We start from the raw sequence: 25,174 nt of genomic DNA on the forward strand, positions 1-25,174 counted from the left end.
CTTGTGGAGGTGGATTACCAGGAGCGCTCCAGCTGCAGAGGCCAGGCGCTCTACGTGCTTTGCCAGCGTGGACACATCGGGAGTTAGGGTGCCCAGGGCTGCTTTAATGCGTTCTAACTTGCAAGTGTAGCCAAGCCCTAAGAGACTGTTGCAAGTGAAGTGACCTGATAACACCTCTGCAGTCTAACAAAAAAGGGGGGTTAGCGGGTTACAAATAGTTTTAATACACCATAAATCCAGTGTTTTTATTACAACTGTGATTGTTAGTGTCTAGCAATGTTATGAATGTAAGCTCCCAGACTCACCTTTTAACCATGTTATGTAGGTTTCTCTTGAGGACTGTGATTCAGATATGGAGTGATCGTTTTATGAAAAGTGTTTGCCTACAAGCGACATGGTGCTTTTGTCTTTTATCATTTTTCTGTGGGAGTTCATTTGAGAGCAACAACACTGCAAACATGACAATGACATTCACATTCCTGAAAAACTTCCAGTGAGCCCTATCTCTATTGTATGTCAGCAAGGGCTGGCTGCATTCAGGGGATTACTGACTGGTAGAAAATTTTCCTTCAAAACTGTTTTTTGATAGAAAACTGGAGTTTCAGCTAAATGATACGTTTGGGGAAAGTATCTGATTTCTGCAGAAAACGTTGGTATTTAATCAAAATGCCAAATGGGTGAAAATTGTGTGTGTATGTGTGTGTGCGGGGGTGTTTGCCAAAATGTTTTGGTTGTTGATGTTTTGCCAACAAGCCAACAGTCTGAAAAAGGTGTTTGGAAATGTAAAAGATTTAATTGTTGTCAACAGTGTCCACAGGAGGAAACCCCACCTCCTTTTGGGCCAGCGAGCAGGTGGGCGACACCCATCTGAATCACTCCTTTTCGCCCTCTCCCCTCTCTGGCCTTTCCTCTCCCCCTCGGCCACTCCAGGTAAGAGCCCCAGTGGCCAAGCCTTTGTCGGGTTGAGATCGGGGAGCTGCGAGTCCCCCCTGGCGGCAGGGGGCGCTGCAGGCAGCCAGCGCACTCGGAGCAGCCGCCCCAGGCCCCCGCCTCGGCCCCGCTCTCCTTGTCCGTTCCCACAACGCAAAGGTGTCGCGCAGGTTCCGCCTAAGCTCGTTATTCAACCGCCCCAGGCCCCGTTCCGCCACCGGCCTCCTCAGCGCCGCTCCCCCGGTGCGCGCGGGCCTGGCCCCGACACCTCCCCGCGCCGCCGCCCCTGCCCCCCAGGCCGAGCGGGGCCCCCCGCCGCCGCCTTTCCCCAGCCCGGGCCCCTGCGTGCCGCCGCCGCCCAGTGTGTGCGGGGCCCGGCTGCCGCCGGCTTCTCCCCTCCCCGGCGGGGCCATGGCCGCGAGCGCCAAGCGGAAGCAGGAGGAGAAGCACCTGAAGCTGCTGCGGGAGATGAGCAGCCTCCCGCCCAACCGCAAGTGCTTCGACTGCGACCAGCGCGGCCCCACCTACACCGACATGACGGTGGGCAGCTTCGTGTGCACCTCCTGCTCCGGCATCCTGTGAGTGCGGGCCGGGAGAGGGGGGCTGGGCTGAGCGGCCGGGAGGCAGGAGGATCCCGGCTGGCTCTCGCGTGGGGTGTTTGCCTCGGGTGGGTGATTCTGTTGCGAGTGCCATTTCCCTTCCTCCTCCGCCGTTGTCGGGGGGTGGGCTGTTGTGCGAAGGCCGGTAACCGTTGGTGATCTCGCAAGGCTGTTTGAACGTGTCCAGCAACGGTGCTTAGTTTGCCGTGGAGGATTAAACCGGAGAACGGCCTGGTTTCACTTCTCTGGGCTGGGTTTTACTACCCTGCTCATCCCTCCCTTCCTCCCCCCTTCCAAATATCTTAGTGGCATTGCAACTGTTAACCACAAAGAACGTGAGAAATCCGTTAGCTTTCCGCGTTAATATGTTCATTAAATTCCCTTTTTGGGTATAACCCCCAACTCCTTTAACTAGTCTTTTGATTTTGCTTAATGCTGTAGTGTAACACGCTTGGTGGTTCATTATTTTAGCACTTGGAATATGATTATACAAGACTAATAATGTGGATTACTGGAGTTAGGTCCTGATCTTGCCAGCATGTATTCCTGTGAATAGCTTTATGACCCGAACTAGTGAAAGCTCTTGCAAGATTGAGTCCTAAATCACTTAAATTTTTAAAACTAAAAATATAGAAATCATTGTGTTTTTAAGCAACATTAGGTGGCTGTTTGGGAGGGAAGCAAACTTTACTTATTTTCATGGCTATTTTTCTCAAAATAATAGAAGGATTAACTCTAGAATAAATACTGGCAAAGTACCTGTTAATAGTAAAGTAAATTGTTTTTGATTTAATACATATTTTAGTTCATAAAATTGTGATGCATGAAGGGTCATGATGAGGTAGGACAGAATTTGCAGAATGCCAGGCTGTCAAACACTTTGCTTATTTAAATGAGTTGGTTTTCTTCTCCTGGATTAAAGTTTAAACTGTAGAAAGTACAGGAGATGGTTTGGTAGAATTTTCATGTGATGATGGTAACTTTATATTTAAGCTGTCCAAAGTTACTGGCAATGAAACTCTGTTGAAATTTCAAGAATGTCTTCCAGTTGCTGTACCAAAATATAGAATTAATTCTTTATGAATTGCTGTGCTTACATGTGTGTTGTACAAGTAATGGACCCAACAGCCTTCTATATCTTCCTTTGCCTCACTCCCATCCCCCACCAGAAAGACATGTGCATGAAATCAGAAGCATTGAAGAGCAGTCAGTTTTAAAGGGTATCTTGTAAACTCATCTGTGTAACTTTAGTCATATTGGCTTCAGTGAGACTGCCCAGATAAAGCTTTGCATGTGCTGATGTTTAGAGGTTTGAGCCTAAAAGGAAGGAAGCAGTTTGACAATGTTTAGGCAGTAAATATTATTTCATTCGATGACTTGGGTTTGTATATTGAATTCAGAAATCCAAATAACCAGTGTCTAGCCCTTTATATTTAATAGGAATGAAGAAACGGGTATGGGGGTGGGGGTGGAGACAGAGTTTGCAATAGCTAAGTGTCTTGGTAGCTTTGCTTTCTTTAAACAAAGCGAACAAGTCAGTTCCATATTGCATTTCCTTTGAATAAGCTGCCTTTTATACCACTAGATTCCTAATTAATCTTGCTTTTCCTTTTCTTTTCATTGTGTTTTGCACCGATGTCTTTTCACATGTGTATACTTGTGTGAAGGCCATTCAAAATTGAAAAGTGAGCTCGGATTGTGGAACTGTGAACAGGCTTTAGAGTTGGATATATACTTGGTCCCTAAAGCAGCCAACTCAAAGTAATAAATTATCTGTGCTTATATTCAAAACTATTTTAATATACTGTACATAAGCTTAATGACTGCATACGTTCCTTCTGCTTACACTGACAGCACACTTAAATTACTCATAACAATACTGCTTTTAATTGGCAGGCTGGCTATTTTAAATAAACATGAGCACATGTGATATGTAAAAAATGACTTCAGTTGGGATCCAAGTGATTTGGATCCCTTCTAGCTCACCAGCTAGAGCTACTATTTATGGACCACTGAGGTCTATAGGCCAGTCCACAATAAGATGAAGGATTCACCCACACCAAGTCAAACTGCAGGATGTGGGGCTGCTAATTGTCTAGCCACCACTGGTAGACACTAGACATACATACAAATACCTGAAGAGAGAGAGAGATCCTCTGAAGGAGAGCTGCTTAGACTTTTGATATATTTGTTAATTTTTACTTTATTAGAAGATTAAGTCATTGCCCAGTGTTTCTAAATATGCAATGTGTGTTTAAAATCCTGAGGAAGTGGCTACTATTTTTACAAATAGAGTAAATAGCAATTAAAAGGACTTTAAAAATTGTAATGTTTCATTTGAAACAAACTTAGTCTCAAACTATTTCATTTTGTCTTATAATTTCTTCATATATTCTGGATCAAGAAAAAGCCATAATAGTTATCATGCAAGAACCTATCCATATACAATTATGCTTTCTTTGCAGAGTGAGTTAATATACTTAATGCTGATACAAGTAACACTTGTCTAATAGCTAGGACTGTTGCTGGTGTTTCTCTAAGGCAGGGGTGGGTGGGCAAACTACGGCCTGCGGGCCGGATCCGGCCCCTCAGGGCTTTGGCTCTAGCCTGCGGGATTGCCCCCCCGTGGTGCCGCAGGCCCTGTGCCGCTCTCAGAAATGGCCCTCGGGCGGGGGGCAAAGGGCTCCATGTGTGTTGCCCTTGCCTCCAGGCACAGCCCCCTCGCAGCACCCATTGGCCAGGAATAGGGAACTGCGGCCAATGGGAGCTTTGGGGGAGGTATCTGGAGGCGTGGCAAGGCCAGTGCACGTAGAGCCCTCCGCGTGCCCCCCTCCCCCCCTGGGGCCGTAGCGCTTCCCGGAGCGGCGCAGGGCCGGGGCCAGGGCAGATGTGCAGGGAGCCTGCCCTGGCTCTGGCGTGCACCGCTGCCACCCCGGAGCCTGAACCCCTCCTGCACCCTGCCCCCCAACTCCCTGCCCTAAGCCCTCTGTCTGCACCTCACACCCCTCCTGCACCCCAACTCCCTTCCCTGAGCCCCCTCGTACACCCTGTATCCCTCCTCTGTCCCAATCCCTTGCCCTGAGCCCCTTCCTGCACACTGCACCTCCTCCCACACCCCGCTCTCCCTCCTGCACCCCAATCCCCTGCCTCGGCCCTGCATGCAATTTCCCCACCCAGATGTGGCCCTCGGCCCAAAAAGTTTGCCCACCCCTCCTCTAAGGGTGCTGTGACGTTGTGCAGTCTATATGGTTTTATAAAAATATAAGTGAATATAATGTAACTGGGATAGTTTTATAAAAAATTGACAATAAGTGAATATAATGCAACTGGGATATGCTCCGTGCAAAAGGTCTCTTGTAAGGTATCATTACAAAGTGCATAATCTACTGAGTATGATCATCTGATTTGTATAAATGTACCACTCTTGTATCTAAAACTAGAAATATAAAATGTAACTCTGAGGGCCTATTGTAATTATGTAAAGTGTGGGCCATTAATGATGGTTTGGAATCTTGATGACTCCCATTGTCTGCAGATGGCTGTTTACCTGTGAGCCTTCCTGTATATGTGTGTGCTGGCAAGTGAGTAATGAAGTCTTGCAGTGACATGTGATCATGTCACCTGAACTGGAATCCATCTTTAACCTGGTGCTTTTCCAGTGAGGGGGGGTGGAAACCCAGAGAGACAAAGGATTCCCGCCTTATGCAAAAGATATATAAAGGGGTGGAACAGGAGAGACAGGAGAGGAGCCATCATGGAGAATCTCCTAGCTAACACCTAAGCTGGAACAAGAGCTGTACCAGGGGAAAGAATTGTGCCCAGGCCTGGAAGGTGTCCAGTCTGAGAAAAACTTACTGAAGCATCTCTGAGGGTGAGATTATCTGTATTTAGTTTGATTAGGCATAGATTTGCACATTTTATTTTATTTTGCTTGTGACTTACTTTGTTCTGTCTGTTACTACTTTGAACCACTTAAATCCTACTGTCTGTATTTAATAAAATCACTTTTTATTTAGTAATTTACTCAGAGTATGTATTAATACCTGGGGGAGCAAACAACTGTGCATATCTCTCTATCTGTGTTATAGAGGGCGAACAATTTATGAGTTTGCCCTGCATAAGCTTTATGCAGGGTAAAACAGATTTATCTGGGTTTAGACCCCATTGGGAGTTGGGCATCTGAGTGCTAAAGACAAGCACACTCCTGTGAGCTGTTTTTGGGTAAACTCACAGCTTTGGGACAAGTAATTCAGACCCTGGGTCTGTGTTGAAGTGGACTGGAGTGTCTAATTCAGCAAGACGGGGTGCTGGAGTCCTGAGCTGACAGGGAAAACAGAAGCAGGGGTAGTCTTGACACATCGGGTGGCAGCTCCCAAGGGGGTTTCTGTGATCCAACCCATCACAGGTGCGTTTTCACAGGCAACAGCACTTTAAAAAACCCACCTCCCCGAGGGGCATAGGTACCAGTGCTGGTGAAACTTGCAGCACTCAGAGGGGTGTTTTTTCACCCCCCTGAGTGAGAAAGTTACAGCGCTGGAAAGTGCCAGTGTAGACAAGCCCTTAGTCTTGCTGTCTCATTGTCTTTCAGAAGTTTCGCTAAGTATTCATGTCAAAATAGACCTATAATTCAAACTGACGTGTTTCTTACTACAAACATAATTTTTAATATGGAATTTGACAGTGATGAGAGAGAACTTAGTTTAAAATCTTGCTCTATTACTGCTGTTAGCTCAGGGGTGGGCAAACTTTTTGGCCTGAGGGCCGCATCGGGTTTCGTAAATTGTATGGAGGGCCGGTTAGGGGAGGGGGTCATGGCCCAGCCCCCACCTCCTATCTGCCCCTCCGGACTCCTGCCCCATCCAACCCCCCCATTCCCTGACAGCCCCCCTGGGACTCCTGTCCCATCCACATCCCCCCGCTCCCTGTCCCCTCACTGTCCCCGGACTCCCGCCGTCCCATCCAACCCCTCCTCTCATTCCTGATGGGGGCCCCCCTTGGACTCCTGCCCCATCCAACCACCCCTTCTCCCTGTCCCCTGACTGCCCCTGGAAGCCCTGCCCCTGACTGCCCCCTGTTTCCCCCTGACCCCATCCACACCCCTGCCCCCTGACTCCCTCCTGACCACCACCCTGAACTCCCCTGCCCTCTAGCCAATTCCCCCTGCCCCCTTACCGTGCTGCCTGGAGCACTAGTGGCTGGGGGCGCTACAGCCGCGCCACCCAGTTGGAGCTGGGCCGTGCTGCCACCGCCACCACGCAGCACAGAGACCGACCGGGTCAGGCCGGGCTCTGCAGTTGCACTGCCCCAGGAGCTCACAGCCTGCTGCCCAGCGGGAGTAAGTGCATTGAGGCTGCGGGGGAGGGGCTGGAGCTAGCCCCCCCGGGCCAGGAGCTTTCCCACCTCTGTGTTAGCTTCTGCATATGACCTCATTCAAAATTACCCTAAAATTACTGGTGTTCATATAGTTTTGACACCTACTGCAGTAGTTGTGGTTTGGAATTATTTACTGTAGAGCTTTATTCATGCAATTTTTCACATAATCTATTTCATACTCTACAGGAACAGATACAGTTCTTCCTATGTTCCAATTTTAATTTTTGTTTTTTACTACTGCTTCAAAGGGTACTTCCTTTGTAGTATAGTGAGACAGTTATTTCAAATCTAAAATGCATTGTGCAATGATGGAACATCAGGTTTTTATTCTACAGATTAAAGTGGCCATTAATTTTGATTCAGGTATTACTTTGGAAGAGGGAAATTATGTAAATGGTGAGAAAATATATACTTAAGGTTGTTTCAGCTATTATGGTCAGCATTAAACTTTTAAAGCTGATATTCAGTTACCTTCAGAAGATTATCCAGAAGATGTCTGATGAAGTGTAACTGTATAGATCATATTTTATTTTGATTAAGACTGATAAGTATACAGCACAGCTCCTCTCTAACAGCCTCCTGTCAGCTTTGGTAATTAAGGTGTGGGAGAAAATATACTTGAAGTGCAAACTAGGTTTAATCCAAATAGGTGATCTTTATTGCTGTCCACTTCCAACTCTCTCCAGTATAGTCTTATTAGCTTGCTCAGTGTCACAGAAGATGTGTCCATGGTGAAGAAACAAGTATGCTTTTGTTGTGAAAATTAGGAATTAAAACTATGTATGAATGGTATAGGGCAGTGATTCTTAATTTTTTGTTGTTGTTGTTGTTCCGCGGACCACTTGAAAATTGCTGAGGATCTCAGTGGACCACTTAATGATCCTTCCAAATGTTGTTTGTACCGTTAGCTAACTACTGTAAAGCGCTTTGGATAAAAGCGCTATATTTAAAAAAAAAAAAAAATCTTAATAGTTAACGTTTTTTGTCGTACAAATAAAAGCAACAACTCATATTTTAATATCAGTAGTCTTACCTTTCTAATGCGATGGATGTGCCTTCTCTCCCCCGACGCGGCAGCCCCCGAGTTGGGGCTGGGAAGGAGTGAGGGTCTCTCCCCGGTAGCTGCAGCCCTGGAGCTGGGGAAAGTCATCTTTAGTGGAGCCACGCCTGTGTACACCTTAGAAGGAACTATCCGTAGATCACCTGAATGGAGCTCGTGGACCACAGTTTGAGAACCAGTGCCCTAGATAATTTGTTTCAGTGTTTAAATACCCTTACAGTTTTCCCCTAATGCCTAATCCAGAGGTTCTCAGACTGTGGTCCGCAGATAGTTCCCTCTAAGATGTGCGCCTGGGCGACTGCACACAAGAGAAGGAAGGGCCACCCACCTAATTAGTGGAGCTGCGCAAGGATGGGTCCACTAATTAGGTGCCTGGACTCTGGAGAAGACGCACATGTAAGGTGAGGTGGTGGCCTTGAGGGGGGGGGGGGGGGGGGAGGGGGGGGAAGGGGGGGGGGGGAGGAATTTGGGATGCGCAGGGCTGTGGCGGCCAGAGAAAGAGGCGACTTTCCCCACTTCCAGGACTGCGGCTGCTGGGGAGAGACGGCCCTCCTTCCCAGCCTCAGCTCGGGGACTGCCGCGGCGGGGGAGAGAGGGTAAGACTACTGATATTAAAATATGAATTGTGTGCTTTTTTTGTAGAACAAAAAAAGTTTGTTTTTTTTATATAGCGCTTTTATCCAAAGCGCTTTACAATAGCTAGCTAATGGTACAAACAACATTTGGAAAGATCTTTAAGTGGTCCGCTGAGACCCTCAGCAATTTTCAAGTGGTCCGTGGAGGGGAAAAAAGTTTGAGAACCACTGATTATGATTATGAAATCTCCATTATTGCAGGTTTAGACATGTTAGACAGTCCTTCGCTGACCAGTGTTTAAATATTACCTAGACTAGCCTCAGTGCTAATGACCTATTGATTTCTCTTCTAGTCCTACATTTTTAAAATTCTAATTGGGATTCATGCTCAATTGAACCAAAGAAACCCCTAGTCTTTCATTCATTTATAAGATGAATTTATCTCTCAAATGAGATCTAAATAGAATTATCCTAACTCAGGTATACTACTTGTATTACAAAATTGTCTATAATTTTCAGAAACTCAGAAGGATGTTTTAGTATTGACAATATAAGACTTTACTTTCTTTATATTATAGATTGATTTGGTGGCCTGTAATAGGCTCCTCCTAAACTTAAACACTTGTTAGATTTAAGTTTGTGTTAATATGTGGAAACTAGTGGATTCCATAGGCTAGTAGAACTTCAAATAGTACAGTTAGCTCTAGCTCTGCTTTTGGCCCTCTCATTGTTGGAAACGTACAGCAATGGAACTGCAATAGTTACATCTGAACTGGCTCACTTGTGTCACTTCTGGATGACAGTGACACATGAATAAACCCTTTCTACTCACTGGCTTTCTCACTGGTCTTTTGTAGTATCTTACAGTAAAAGCGCTTTTATCTGGCACTTCACCAACCATCAAGCTCTGTAAAGCGGGATTTCTGATCTGCACTGAAAGTCCGGTTTATAGGGCAGTTGGTGTGGGGCTGGCAGGGGGCTGGGATGTGGGAGGGGCTGCAGGGCATGCTCTGGGAAGAAGCTTGGGGCAGGTGGTTGGAGTGTCGGAGGGACTTGGGGTGCCAGATGTGGGTGGGGGTGCTCACCTCCAGCAGCGCCCCACAAGCAGCTCCCCATCCCTGCTGTTGCTGGCAGAAGTGTGGCCAGGTGGCTCTGCAGGAATGCTGCCCTTGGGATCCACAGCCAATGGGAGCTGCGGGGAGTGGTTCCTGCAGATGGAGGCAGTGTGCCTGCTTGCAGAGCCGAGCCACCTGGCCGTGCCTCCGCTAGGAGCAGCAGGGACGGGGAGCTGCTTGCGGGGAGATGCCGGAGGTGGGGGGGACCCCGCATCCAGCACCCAAGCCCCTTCCCAGAGTGTGCCCCACAACCTCCCCCGTCCCCTTGCCACACTCCAAACCCCTACCTCTGAGTTAACCGGCACTTTTAATTTACTGGCACCCCCGTTTTCCCAGCATGCCAGTTAAAAAAGCTTTTATTGTACTTTTGATTTAAATATTCTATCTTGTTACAGTTGGAAAAATTACACCATTGCTCAGGGTAGCATCTGTCTCTATCTACGTTAGGTATCTTTATGGCCCCCTTTACCATAGTACCTGAATGACTTAGCTACCTCACCTGAGAGGCAGGGAAGTACCATTATCCCCATTTTTACAAATAGATCCCCCCTTCTATCCCCCCCCCCCCCCCCCCCCGTGTAGACCAGGCCTTAGGGAACTGAGACATAGGGAGGCTAAGTTACACAACTTCAGCTACCTGAATAACGTAGCTGAAGTCGATGTACTTAGATCGACTTACCGTGAGTCGACTGCTGCCGCTCCCCCATCAACTCTGCCTGCGCCTCTCGCCGAGCTAAAGTACTGGAGTCGATGGAAGAGCGCTCGGGGGTCGATTTATTGCGTCTAGACTAGACACGATAAATTGATCCTCGCTGGATCAGTTGCTGCTCGCCGATCCAGCGGGTAGTGAAGACGTACCCTAAGTGACTTGTCCAAGATCACACAGGAAGACTGGCAGATCAGGGACTCAAATCCACATCCTAGGCTAGTGCCCTAACCACTGGACAATCTACTTTAGCTGTTACTGTACGGTGCAAGAAATGACAAATACAGATTACCAAGGATATGAACGATTTTAACATGATTTGATCAATTAAATCAGTAGTAATTCTGTCCTCCTTTGTGTTGGCCTTCTTAAAAGACAAAATTAGCATATTTAACCGTTTTGAGCTGCTTAAAGTGTAGTATTGGCATAGCTATAAAATCTGTGTATATTGGTAGAGCTATGTGAGGATGCTTGCACACATGCTTTAGATTGTCTTGGCACACTGTGTTGTGGCGCCTTTAATTTCAAAGTTCATAGTTGTCTGAAGTGGGCTCAGAATGGGGTAAATATTCTTATTTTGCTCTCCCATAAGTGGCCTTTCAGTGGCAATGTTCACATAATAGCTGTTATGCCCTTTGAATTTCCTTTGTAGTTTTTTCTTCTCTTCAGGCATTTTTAATAGGAAGGGTCTGAGATTGATTTCTAGCTAAAATTTGTCTCTGCCAATCACTTTCTTACTATTATATTTTTAAATTCTTGGTAGAATCTGGGAGAGAGGAGGATTCTATGAATCTGTATGTGGGTGTGACATCAATGCATAAATACTAAACAAACACCTTAGAATTTTTTTTTTCACAGCCATGTTTTGCATTAGGGTCGTTAAGCTCAAAACATTTTTGACTTACAACCACAAAATAAAGTGGTCTCCTAATGGTACATTTCCTTCTACTTCTCCACTTGCAGGCACAGACCACCATCACTTTACCACATCCTTAAATCCATCTCCTAGGGATGCCTACTTTCCATCAGCACCTTTACCAAGGAACCCCTTTTAAAAATATCAAACTACTACAACAAATATCCCCAACTAATAAGGCTGTTAGACTAATAACATTAAGTTTGACAACCAAATGTCTTGTATCCATATTCATAAGAATGAGACTTAAAAATTGCTATTAATAGTAACTGTGATGCAATATAGAGCATCCTGCTTGTGGTGGCATAATGCTGTCATGCTGGGGATTAGAGAGGTTGTGGTCAAAATTTCCTTGTCTTTCAGGGGAGCAGGTGCTGGGAGGGTTGCTGAGATAGTGTACTTAGCCTTTGGTAGTGCAAGAGGGTTCCTGAAGCTATGTGGTGACCTTCCCTTTATGGATGGGTATATGGCGCTCAGGCAGGATGTCTGACTGTTTTGCTTCACTGGGTGTAAGGATATGGGCCTATTCCCCTTATGCCACATCAGATGTGCTATTTGCTAAGGAGGAAAACACAGTTTTCTTTGAGCTTGGGCTACTGGGCTCTTTAGGTTGAGTATTCAGATCTTGGAACAAAATGCGTTTGCAAGGGCAACTACAAAAAGATGCACAAAAGCTGGCTCTAGAGATCTGTATTTTCAATATTTAATCTCTAATGACAACCTAACTGAATTTCTTACTGTAACTGCTGTAAAGAACGTCAATAATATGCTAATTATATCAGGACTATAAATTATAGTATGAGGTTTTCATCATTTGGGTAATGTATGTCTGTTCAGTGCCCTTACATTTAATTTAAGGCTATAGTATAGTGGTTCTCAAAAGTTTTTACTAAGGCTACCCATCAACCACCATTTTGTCTTTGGGGACCCACCATTACCCTTGCCCTCCTCTTCTCAGCCCAGGCCTCCTGCTTGACTCTTCTCAGCCCTGCCCTGTCCTGCAGCTCTAGGTGGCCGTGATCATCCGTTTCTGCAGCCCTAGGTGGTCATGATCGCTACCAGGCTGCTGGTAAAATGAGAGTGGGATCTGGGATGGCAGCAGCAGTGTGGAGTACGCGTCTGGAGCCAGTGAGTGGACAGTCAGCAGCCTGCCCCATCTTGCTTGTACCCTAGAGGTGCTTCACACTGCTGCCCAGATCCTGCTCCACATGCCATTCCTTGCTGTCCTGGGGAAGTGAGAGCATGGGGGGAGGAGTACTTCTGAGGCATGCGTGACCCACTTAGACCCTACCTGTATCCCACTGGTGGATTGGAACCCACCATTTGGGAAATGGTGGTATAGCATTTTGTCAAATTACGCCACTTGCTGCATTCATGAAAGTGACTTCCCACTAGAAGAAAAACACGATTGATCGTTTCCTTGGTATGAAAGGATCTACAATCTACACTACAATCATTGCAATAAGCCAAAAATAATCATGTCTGCAATGCATGTAGAGTTTCTTCATGTAAGACATGAGTGATTCCTTGTTGAAAGCAGCATGGAATAAAATAGCTTTTAAATGACAATTAATTAATGGCAGGCCATGGCTTATGGGGATCTGGAAAATATCTGCTGCGAATGTGAGAATACAGATTGCACACAGGAGATGCTGGGGTCAGATTATTCGTATAGTTTAAAATATGCTGTTCTAGCTAGTCACTTCCATCCCTGCTTGGTAGAGGTAAAAACAAGGAGTGGTGATTGCACTACAGAATCTCAAAGAACAGATATGTTTAAAACACAAACATATGCCATCCTGTGGGTCTACATTGGACGTGAACAGTGAAAATTTATTCCTCCGTTCTGTCTCTCTTGCAAGCATGTTAAACACATGTTTTCTGAAATACATGTTCCGAATAATAGGAGCTGACTAGAGAAATGTAAGATGACCTTTTTAAAAAAATTTTAAAGTACAAACATTATTATACAACATTAAATGTTATAACCTATTTATCTTGTGGTTAGAGTTTCTAATAATTACTCCTGGGGGAATTCTGCGTGTACAAAGAAAACGTTTCCCCCACCCCCCGCAGATTTCTTTGCTTCCTGCAGAAAGTGACATGGAAGCAAAGGGAAGCTGCTTGCAGGGTAGGGGGAGAGGAAAGGGAAGTTGGGGACACCCAGAGTGTAGTGTGGGGGGCAATGCCCCAAAACAGAGGAGGGATGGGGGGGCACACAGGGTCACATGCCACTGAGGCCCCCCCATTCCTGAGAGCACAGAGTTGTCCAGCTGTTGGAGCTTGCCACTGGGCTCTGCATCAGGATGCTGCTTCCTGGGTCCTAGTGCCAGTTGGGTTACCTCTCCATGTACAACAGTGAGTGCCCGTGGTGGGGAGGGGAAGAGGCATTTGAAGAAGGAAGGAGGAGGGATGTCGGAGTGAGGGGAGGGGGATGGGGCAGGGAACAATTGAGAGAGAAAGGGGGAGGGGATGCAGAAGAGAAGGGGACAAGGAAATCTGGGTGGAGGGGAGTGGAAGCCTGGCATGTGGCATTCCCCTCTGCTGCAGCTGGGGCTCCCCCTGGTAAGCAGGCCCACTCAACCCCCCCCACCCTGATGAGGCCCCTGTATCCAAACCCCCACCCCACTGAATCCCAGCCAGCTGCACCTGGGATCTTTCTCCCCTCCCCTTCCAATGAGACCCAACCACCTTCACCTGGACCCCCCTGCAGAGTCCCATTGCTCCTGCACCCAGAACCCCCCAGTGAGACCCTATGTATCCCCCTCCCCCCCCCCCCCCCACTAAGCCCCTCCACACTTGGATTCTCCTGGGTTGAGCCTGCCTGCTCACACCTAGTGCACCTGGAATCGAGGGGCAGGACCGGCCCTTGTGCTGTGTCAGGATTGGGTGCAGCCTCACTGCCAAGTCCCTGTCCCGGGGGGCAGGGTGCTGCAGGGTGATCTTCCACCTCCATGTAGCCAGTGGCCTGTGCTCCCCACTGCCACACTGGAGCCTACACATTTATTTTTATTTATTGATAAATAAAATTTGCAGAATTTTAATGTGTGCAGAATTCTTATTTTTTTGCACAGAATTCCCTCGGGAGTAAATTATGGACTACTGTCAGCATTTGCCCAGTTTTGTTTAGTTGCAGTTCTGTGTGTAAAATTTCCTTTCAACTGTGCTGTGATTGGGAGTGCTCCTTTAAAAATCAGTAGCTCAGGTGGAGGAGAGAGGTCCTAAAGATACGCAAAAATATTATGATCAGGTGGAAACAGCATTGGAATCTCCTGGTAACTGGATGCATTTATAAATGAGGGTAATGCAAGTACTGAGTGTTTTAATGCTGCTTTGTATTTAACATGCTTTTTATTAACTTTAATTCTAAGATGCATTCTCAGTTCAAAACTTTTTATATTTGTTTAAATCATCCATTTAACACTTTTATAATTCCATGTTTAATATAGAATGTGCTTTTATTTAGACATCTCATATAAAAAGTGCTATCAGTCTTTTCCAAACTAAGTTGTATACACTGGTGTGGAATCTCTGGGTGTATATTTAACAGTCATATCCTATCAGTAGTTTCCAAAAACTATCTTAGACTATGTCTACACTACATATGTAGAGTTGGCCTCCTACCTAGCATAAGTGCATTTAAATTCTTCTAATAAGTTTCAGCATTGAAAACTCTTCCTCCTGGGAAGTCTTCTGATCTTCATCAAGTTGGAATTAACACGTTTTTTCAGAGAGACTATCCTTTGACCAGAAGAACCAACTTGACCATATATTTGCCGGAGGTATTTATGTCAGCAATACACCATTTCTTATAGTTGAAAATATTCTAAGCTAGAAATTTTTGTAAATTGCATCCAATTTATAAAGTACCCAGTAGGAAATGGTTTACAGGAACTCTTCCGAATGCCAAAGCAGATTATGTGAAAGAGAGGATTGATGTTCATATTGCACAAGCTGTCTCTGGTGTCTGATGGATGTAGCAGTATTCACAATGAGGGTACCATTAACTTCATGATAAATAAAACACTAGTTGTGGAGTTATTCTGATGCACAACTGAGGATTAGCACATAGCCCAATGAATTGGTGACCAGTTGAAAAATATAATCAATGAATTGGTTCCCAGAAGGTTATTTCAGTTGACTGACAATGTGGCTAATATGAAAGCTGCTTGGGCTTTGTTGATAAATGAGTATCCAAACCCGTATGACGGATGTTCTATCCTTACAATGTGGCTTTTCATTGGTGATGTTGAAGATATGAAAGCTCTCTGACAGGACAAAAGTGAAAAGCATTCTGAAATTTTTCAGAAACGCACTGAAAAATGGTACTTGTTTAATTTTAGTAAAGCATTCAGTTTTACCCATCTTGAGTAACCCATCGAGCACAACAAGGTTATCTTCTGTTAAATGTCTCAAAGAACTTCAGATATGCAAGAAGACTCTTCAATCAGCCCTCTGTTGAAGTGGTGGGGTCATATCCCCCTTGTCTTATTGCTTGAACTGTAGCTCAGTCCATTCAGAATATGGAAAATGATAGTTCTACATTGTCTGAAGCCAAGAACAGGTTCCTGAATATTAAGAAACAGATTTTGTAAATGGACTGTTCTTTTCACAGACAACTACACAAATCTAAGAGAAAAAGATTATAGACAAAATAATATCATTTAAAAAATCAAGTGATCATTTCTGCACATAATGCTGCCTACCCTCTTGATCCATGCTTCTAGGGCAAGCCCTTTCTGAATATTAATGTAATTCAGCTTGTGACCTCTTAATAGCTGTTTGAAATGTTTAAAGGATTTCCAAATGAACGAACAAACAGTTCTGATGGAGGTAGCAAATTTATAAAGCAAGAAGTGGCCTGTTCAGTTGCAAAGCAATGTGGAGTGCAGTCCCAGCAGTTAAATCAAAACACCTTGCTCCTTCATTGTGATGGAAAGGGGTGTCCTCCTTGCACTCTGGCTACGGTTTCAGAAATTTTTTAACACGTCCGTGTACTGCTGCATGTGTAGAATGAAATTGGTCAGTTTGGGGAATTGTCCATTCAAAAACCAGAAATAGACTGAAGACCTTTACTGTTGGGAAGCTGGTGACTGAATCACAATTTAAGATTACAGGAAAAAATGGCATCTGAAAAGATGACTCAGTAATCACCAGAGGAAGAGGGGGATGCTGATGAATTTGACGACGACAAAGATGTAGATGAAGCAATTGAAGTTGGTAAAGAAAAATAGCAAAAAGCAAGATGCTTGTAGAATTGGCCTCCTACCTAGCATAAGTGCATTTAAAAATGATTGGTTTTTCTTGCATAGTTGCTGTGTGTTTAGTTTAGTTTAATTTTTCTTTTGTAACTTTTCAGTCTTGAAGTCCATTACATTTAAATGCTAACCTGTAAAAATAATTATTCTTTAATTTTCTAAACTTCATTTCATTGTTTTTCATTGTTCTAGTTAAAATAATGCAGTTCAGTAATTTGTTTTTGTAATTAAGCAAAAGTATCTAAGGCTAGGCCTATTGGAGACCACCAACTCTAACACTTTTTTTTGTTACTGTTCTAATTTGTGCTTAAAATTTGTCCGTTTTTGACGATATTTTGACTAATTATTGACCAGTTATCTTTGGACTAGTCTTGGTTTTTTTCATGGACTGCAGGAGATTCTTGTAGCAATGGTAACCAAAATGAAGGGCAGAAATGCTAGTGTAATCACAGAAGTAGATGAGTTTGCTGTGTTAATATGGTATTTGCACATGAATAGAGCTGAAGTGACTCAAGCTCTCTGCAGGTCTACAGCTAAATGTGTACACTTGAACACATTTCCCACTTTTTCCTGTTGTAATGTGTGCCCAGCCATGCAAGCCCAAGATTCATTCTTGCCCATGTCAGCTGGACCTCAAACATTTGGAATGGCTTGAGTGTACAATTGTATTCCCTCAGATTGGTCGTCTCAGCAAATAGTGTAAAAAGAGAGAGCAATATTTATCCCCTCTTTTTTTTTTTTCCCAGATACCAACTTGAATTATTTCCAACTAGGAAGTAAAGTGAGTTGGGGGGGGGGGTGTTTTGTGAAACTAGAGATCTGTAACTGGGGGCTATTGTAGGGTATAAAATGTCCTGCATCCGCAACCTTCACCTCTGTTTTTTTTTTTTTTTAAAAGCTTAACATGTTTTCTGATAACTTCAACTGTTTTGTAAAGACTGCCAGATCACTTTCTTGAAACAACTGGGTATATCATACTTCTGAAACTTGATGAAGCACATGAGAATGGTTTAGTACAGGGGTTCTCAAACTTCATTGCACCGTGACCCCCTTCTGACAAAAAAAATTACTACACAACCCCAGGAGGAAGGACCCAAGCCTGAGCCCGCCCAAGCCCCACTGCCCCAGGGTGTGTATGTGGGGCTCAAAACCAAAGCCCAAGGGCTTCAGCCCCACACAGGGGGCCTGTAACCTGAGCCACGACCCACAGTTTGAGAACCCGCTGGTTTAGTATATTGGGGAAGCTATTCACTTTATGGCAACACATATTTAAATTGCTAGTTGGAAATTGATCCTCTAATCCCTAATATCATCTGAACTTAATTTGAGGCCTGTGCAGCCAAAATGTGGGATACAATGATCATTCCAGGGAGCTGTGAATATTTCACTTCAACACAATTAGGATTAGTTCTCAGAGTGGAGAAACTCCCTTAACACTGTAGATGTATTTTGAGTCAATGTAATTGGGTATGGAATTAAACTGTAAATTGTTTATTCTCTTGGTAAGACTCACATTGATGTTTTGCAGCAAAATAAAACCAGCAGGCGTTTTGAAATGTGGATGCCTCCCAAATCCGTAGTTAAGCTCCTTAATAAATTAGGCGCATCAACCCCAAATTGCTAAAGTCAGTGAAATCTCGTCCTTACAGGAGAGAGGTCTAACAGGAAAAAAAATTCTTTGGAACGTCTGATTTATCATCCACTGAATTGTTTGCTTTTTATCAATCATCTTTTCCAGTGTGGTCAAAAGGAAATAAGATTTTTCTTTATAAGGGGAACTATTATTGAGTTTACAGTCTAATACTTAACTGGGGTTACTTGATTTAAAAAAAAAAGTTTAAAAGGAGCCTGTGCCAGGTTTTGTGAACACCAGTTTTAAATATCAAAAACGAATAATAAACTCTATTAACTAACCTTTATTAGTAGAAATTGCCCCACATTGGTAAATTCTTAGGATTTTTTGCAGGCATCTCCCTTTTTATACCAAACTAATAATACTGACATATCTACATCTTGGCTAATGTTTTAAATGTTCTATTTATTTTTTCCATCTATCCCCAAAATGGGAGTGACTACAAGCACAAATATATAATATAAAACCCCAAAACCCTGAGTAACTTCCATTCCACCCAAAACCTCTCCGCCTGCCCCCTCCCCCCATCTAATGACTCCTTCAGGCAAAACAGAATTTATCCCTCAAGCTGGATTAACATCTCATATCTTGGGTCAGGTCCTTCAAGATTGTTGCATAGTTAATAAAGTTGAACAAAAGGGGCCAGAAGCCTCTAGGAGTAGCCACTCAAGGAGTACTTAGAAGCTTGTATTATGCTCCTTACCTCTGAATCACTTCCTCAATGGGGCTGGTGTCCTTTTGCAGCTGGAACTCCAACAGCAAAAACACTAGACTAATGTTGACAAAACCTTGTTTCAGGTGATCAGCTACCCTACAAACCAAAACCTCATTCAGAGCTTCACTCTGAACTATTGTTGTGCAACATCATTTTTAGATCAGTCTCTGTATTAGTGTAAATTATTGCATAGGATGCAAGAGTGCAGTGTAGCTAAAGCAAAAGGCATTTTAACACTTGCATATAAAGTGCATACATTACATTAGAAGGCTCTAGTTTAAATGATTGTTCCCTATTTGCAAAACCATAACTGTTTTTAAACATGATTTCTATAATATTACTGGCAGGGTTTGTAGCACGTCTGTTATTAATTTCAAAGTAGCAGCCGTGTTAGTCTGTATCTGCAAAAAGAACAGGAGTACTTGTGGCACCTTAGAGACTAACAAATTATGCTGAAATAAATTTGTTAGTCTCTAAGGTGCCACAAGTACTCCTGTTCTTTTTTCTGTTACTAATGTTACCTGACGCTTCCCATTATAAGATCCTGTTTTCACTTTTTTGTAACTATGGCAGCGTTGTACTGTTTGGGCTGGAATTTTCCATATCAGGTGACTGTCTAAGGCTGATCTTTCTGAAATTTCAGCCATTTTGGAGAACAAAGTTGGGGGAAAAGTGTAATTTTATGTTAAAAATTTCTGGTGATATCTTTCAGCAGCTCTAGTGCACCCATGCTTTGGTGCAAGGACTTGAAAATTGGTGGGACGGGGGTGTAGCCTTTGTCAGGAATGTGCCATTCGCTGTTTTAATGAAAATCTGCTCAAATTTGGCCAAATTATAAGCCTTTGAAAAATTGTGATTTACACATGCTCAGTATAGATTAATTCTAGCAGCTAAATTCTCAGATTCTGTTGGCACTGAGCATGTTCTAGTTTGGGGCTCAATGAGACTTTCCATTGTAGCTGTGCTGGATCTTGGTCTGGGCACCGGAATTGAAAGTAGGGTGCCTCTCTTGTGATCTCATATTTCCCCCCACTGGTGCACAGGCAGTGTGAAGGAAGAAGCTGCCTGGATTTGCATGCAAAGGAGATAAGGCCAGTCATAGGAATGGAGGGTGGACTAAATCGGAGCAAAGGCAGGGTGGGCAGGGAGACTGGCAGATGGGGATAGAAACTGAAATTAACTAGGCAAAATGACTGGGACTGAGGACTAGTGGTAGGGTTGGGGAGAGGTCAAAGATCTGACAAAAGAGCAAGATCTGTCAAGGAGGGGGGAGAACTGGGACTGGCTGGGCAAGGACTGGGAGAAGAAGCCGGGATGGAGGGGAAAGAGGATGGGGGCAATTCACTGAGATTGGATGAAGCGCTGAGGGAGGGAGACTTGGACTGTAGGAAAAAAGTTATGTAACAAAAACCTATCGTAATTAACAAAGAGGCAAAATTAAGGTTGTACAAGCAAACTTTTGGGGATTAACTTTGCAGGCTTAACATTCTTTTAATGTAGTTTGTGTGTAGTATATTTAATATACAGTACCATTCAGGGTTCACTAGATTGATTGGTTGTAATTTCACTGCATATCTTCCCAAGGCCAGCTCCTGAAACCATATTTTAATTTAAATTGTTGTAGCTTATTGGAAATACAGAAGAGGTATTACATTTTGATTTTTCAGAATACTGACACACATTTTGTTTTACTTCTTTAGGCGAGGTTTAAATCCACCCCACAGGGTTAAATCTATCTCCATGACCACATTCACGCAACAGGAAATAGAATTTCTGCAGAAACATGGAAATGAAGTAAGTGCTTATTTATTGTAGAATACCTAATATTTGGTGAATGAGTTAATTTGTTCCAATATTTGATTTTTAAGAATTTCTCTAGAGAACATATGAGCGCTGCAGCCCAAAAGCAGACTGAAGAATTCAATCTTCTAAATGGACATTTTTAAAAAGAGAACTTCTTTCAGTTACCATGGGAAAACATTGTGATTTTGATCAATTGATACACTATTCACTAGCCAGGAGAGACCTGGGTTCATACAGCTAGCACCTTTACCCTTCTTTTTAGGTGTCCATTTCCCCTCTCTTGGCTTGGAGAAAGTCTAGTCAGGTGCTTGAAGTATGTCAGTCTGTTATGCTGCAACTTCTATTACCTTCTGCTGTGTTTTCCTGAGAGATGCAGTACGCACCCTTATTTTCATGCCCAGTAAGTTCCATCCATGGAGACTGAAGACATCACCAGTGTCTGAAGACAAAGAATCTTAAACAGAATAAATCTGTTGCATGCTCTTATATCTATAGTTCACATTACAAAAAGTCAGTAAAAACAGGTCAGTAAAATTAGTTCCTGAAGCCCTTGAGGGGAGGAAGGGTAGCAGAAAGAAAGGGGGCAGAGAACTTATTGGAGCCCACAGTGGAAGTATTACAGCGTTATGGATTAGAGCGGTGGTCACCAACTGGTCGAACGCAATCGTCTGGTCGATCCTGAAGACTTTCCCAGTTGATCGCAGTCTCCAGCTGGTGGTGCAGTGGGACTGCCACTAAGGCAGGCTCCCTGCCGCTCCTGGAAGCAGCCTGTGGCCCCGGGGGAGGGGCAGGGGTCGCTGCACGCTGCTCCTTCCTGCAGGCACTGCCCCTGCAGCTCCTATTGACCAGGAACGGCGAACTGCGCCCAATGGGAACTCCGGGGGCGGTGCCTGCAGAGGGGCAGCACGTGGAGCCATCCCCCCCCGGGGGGGGACCACAGGGGTGCATTGGCTCCTTCCAGGAGCGGCATGAGGCAGGGGCAGGGGCAGGCATGGAGCCTGCCTTAGCCTTGCTGCGCCGCCAACTGGGAGCCACCCGGCAGAAGCCCGCACCCTGAGCCCCTCCCCAGAGCCAGCACCCCATACCCCCTCCTGCACCCTGAACACCTTACCTCAGTCGTGACCCCCTCCTCCCAGAGCCAGTACCCCCATCCCCCTGCCTCAAGCTCGGCCTGGAGCCCCCTTCTGCACCCCACTCTCCTGCCCCAGGCTCAGTCCAGAACCAGCCCCCTTCCGCACTCTGAACCCCTCGGCCCAAGTCCAGAACCAGCACCCCCTCCCGAACCCCAACCCCCTGCCACACCCCCAGCCCTCGGGGAAGGGGCAGGGTAGATCTTGTGTGGCACTTAAATTCAAAAAGCGATCTTGTGCGTAAAAAGGTTGGAGACCACTGGATTAGAGGCTACTTACTTATGCTTCAAGAGAATGTTGACAAGGCAAGTCACTTAAAATGATTAGGGCTGTCAAACAAAATTAATTGATTAAACGCAAGATTAAAAAAATTAATTGTGATTAATCTCACTTAGTCTATTCTATTGTTTATTATATTTTTGGATGTTTTTTCTGCATTTTCAAATATATTGATTTCAATTACAGCACAGAATGCAAAGTGTACAGTGCTCACTTTATATTTATTACAAACATTTGCACTGTAAAAAGGATAAACAGTATTTTTCAGTTCACCTCATACAAGTACTGTAATCTCTTTAATGTGAAAGTGCAGTTTACAAATGTAGGGTTTTTTTGTTACATAACTGCACTCAAAACCAAAACAAGTTTGTTTATATTTACAGGAGATAATGCTGTCTGCTTCTTACTTACAATGTCACCTTTCACTTTTGTAGCCGGTGTTGCAAGGTATTTATGTGCCAGATATGCTAAACATTCGTGTGCCCCTTTATGCTTTGGCCACCATTCCAGAAGACATGCTTCCATGCTGATGACTGGTTCTGCTTGATAATGATCCAAAGCAGTGCGGACTGACACATGTTCATTTTCATCATCATGAGTCAGATGCCACCAGCAGAAGGTTGATTTTCTTTTTTTGGTGGTTCAGGTTCTATAGTTTCTGCTCTGTAATGTTTCTCTTTTAAGACTTCTGACAGCATGTTCCACCTCTTATCCCTCTGATTTTGGAAGGTACTTCAGATTCTTAAACCTTGGGATGTGCTGTAGCTATCTTTAGAAATCTCACATTGGTATTTCCCTTGCGTTTTGTTAAATCTGCAGGGAAAGTGTCCTTAAAATGAACAACATGTGCTGGGTTATCATCCGTGACTACTGTAATATGAAATACATGGCAGAATGCAGGTAAAACAGAGCAGGGGACATAGAATTCTCCCCCAAGGAGTTCAGTCACAAATTTAATTAACACTTTTTTTTAACAAGTCATCAGCATGGAAGCATGTAGGGAAGCATGAAGCTTGTAGGCTCTAAAGTTTTACCTTGTTTTGAGTGCAGTTATGTTTTAAAAAAATTACATTTGTAAGTTGCACTTTCACGGTAGATTGCACTATGGTATGAGGTGAACTGAAAAATACTATTCCGTTTCACTTTTACAGTGCAAATATTTGTAATAAATAATATAAAGTGAGCACTATACGCTTCGTATTCTGAGTTGTAATTGAAATCAATATATTTGATAATGTAGAAAAACATTCAAACATATTTATAAAAAATTTCAGTTGGTATTCTATTATTGTTTAACAGTGCAATTAAACCTGTGATTAACTCAAAAAATTAATCATGATTAATCACATGAGTTAATTGACAACCCTAAAAATGGTCATCCTTTATAACAAAACATAAGCATGAAATAGGTTGTTCTTTAATGACAATCCGGTTCAGCTTTAAGAATGAAAATAGGAAAAGCTTTTAAAAAGCTGCCTTTTTTTTTTTTTGTAGTGATACATAGCACTTGCTGAAGAGTTTGACTAGCAATCATTTCTAGACAGACTTGAACAAAATCTGAAGTTATTAGTCTAAGTATGAAATTGTTTGGCTCTTAACTGCTTAAAATCAAATATTTAAATCAGAATAGTGTTACAGTTTCACACATCTTCAGGGCTTGAATAAGTTATAAAATATTGTAGGTTTGTGTTGGTGCAGGGGGTGTAGCTGGGGCCCTGAATGTTCTGATCACAGTGTAAAACCGTGATCATGGAATTTGCTACAGATGCCACCCTCTTGTTCATAGCATTATGTTCTAGAATCTGAGTTTCATTTAAATTACTAAGATTGCCAAGAAAACTTTTCATTGGTCTATATTCTGTTCACACTTGCAGTGTTTTCCAAAGTTTGCAACAGTGGCTAAGCGGTGCAAATAGCTGCTCTTTTACTACATAAAGATAACTATATCAGAAATATACAGCTAATATGTTTCTCCCATAATACTAAACTCCCTTTTAAGGTGCCAAAACCATCAAACCCCACTACCTGATTTAATTGCTTCTATATTGCATTTGTATTGTTATCAATACAAAAATCTTCAGTAAGTTGAAAATTGAATGGGACAACATAAGCAGTTTGAATTTAATATCAAAACAAATAACACAGTGATCACTGTACTGATTGTATTGTTCCCTGTTCAAAATGCTTCTTTGACTTAAAGCTGCTCCAGAAACCAGAGGGCCTCACTGGGTAAATTAGTTTCAGTTTGCCTTAGCGACACAGTAGCTTGTCCTTAGCAGTGAAGTATCAACAAGAGTAGATGTCTTTTAGTAAAGTTAAGTAAACTTAGCTGAAGTATAAATGTTGATTACAGAGCATCTCTGGGATAGTGCTTTAATGTTTTATAAAAAACAAAAAAAATAATAGTACAATTTAAAATATACTTAATTTGTTAAATAAGCATTTTGTTTTCTGTTGTCCACTTGAGATATAAAGTAGTCCAGAATCTGTCTGATTTCTGGAGCAAATTGGAGTACCCCATTGAAAAGCTTACTTATTGGCCTAATTTGCTGCACAAAGTAGCACAGGTTATGTACATCTTGAAAGCAGAAATAAGAAGAAATAATTTCATGTTGTAGGAAAAATTGTTGAACAGTTTCTTGTGTCAATGCTGTTGCTATACAGGGCTCTTTAACAAAATTGATTAGAAGTTGGATGTCAAAGATTTTAGACCTCTAATTTTAAACACTCCATTCCAAAAAACGTTGCCAGTTCTACCTGTTTACTGGAAATCAGGGCAAGTAAATGTTTAAATCTGTCTTTTGGCACTTTCTCTTATTGTCCTTTGTGGCTGAACAATGATTCTTTTCAATTTGTCAATCAAAAATATATTGTTTTTTAAAGGAAATGCCTGACCTGTAACGATGTCTAGTGATTTATGGTAGCCTTGTCCAGCTCTTTGAAAAGGCCAAATCCATGAGTAATCCATCTTAACTTGTGACTTAGATGTGAAACGGTTGGGTGCATTTTCACGGGCATGTTATAAAAATTTAAGTCACTCAAGTTGTGCCTGGTAGTTGCTGGCTTTGCTTGTACGTGGGTT

General features: G+C 43.5%; 1 protein-coding gene across 14 annotated transcripts in view; it reads left to right on the forward strand.

Moving 5' to 3' along the window:
* The first annotated feature begins 1,268 nt into the window (after positions 1-1,268).
* The window catches only part of AGFG1 (ArfGAP with FG repeats 1), a 74,601-nt gene continuing 50,695 nt past the window's right edge, over positions 1,269-25,174 (forward strand). For all 14 annotated transcript variants that reach the window (XM_024195238.2, XM_024195241.2, XM_024195243.2 and 11 more), the window contains exons 1-2: positions 1,269-1,508; positions 20,581-20,674. In XM_024195238.2, coding sequence (XP_024051006.1) covers positions 1,342-1,508; positions 20,581-20,674 — 261 coding nt within the window. In that variant the 5' untranslated portion in view covers positions 1,269-1,341. The remainder of the gene's footprint in view (positions 1,509-20,580; positions 20,675-25,174) is intronic.

The sequence above is a fragment of the Terrapene carolina genome, unplaced genomic scaffold, assembly GCF_002925995.2.
Source record: "Terrapene carolina triunguis isolate 2854851 unplaced genomic scaffold, T_m_triunguis-2.0 Scaffold88, whole genome shotgun sequence".
NCBI classification, from domain to species: domain Eukaryota; kingdom Metazoa; phylum Chordata; order Testudines; family Emydidae; genus Terrapene; species Terrapene triunguis.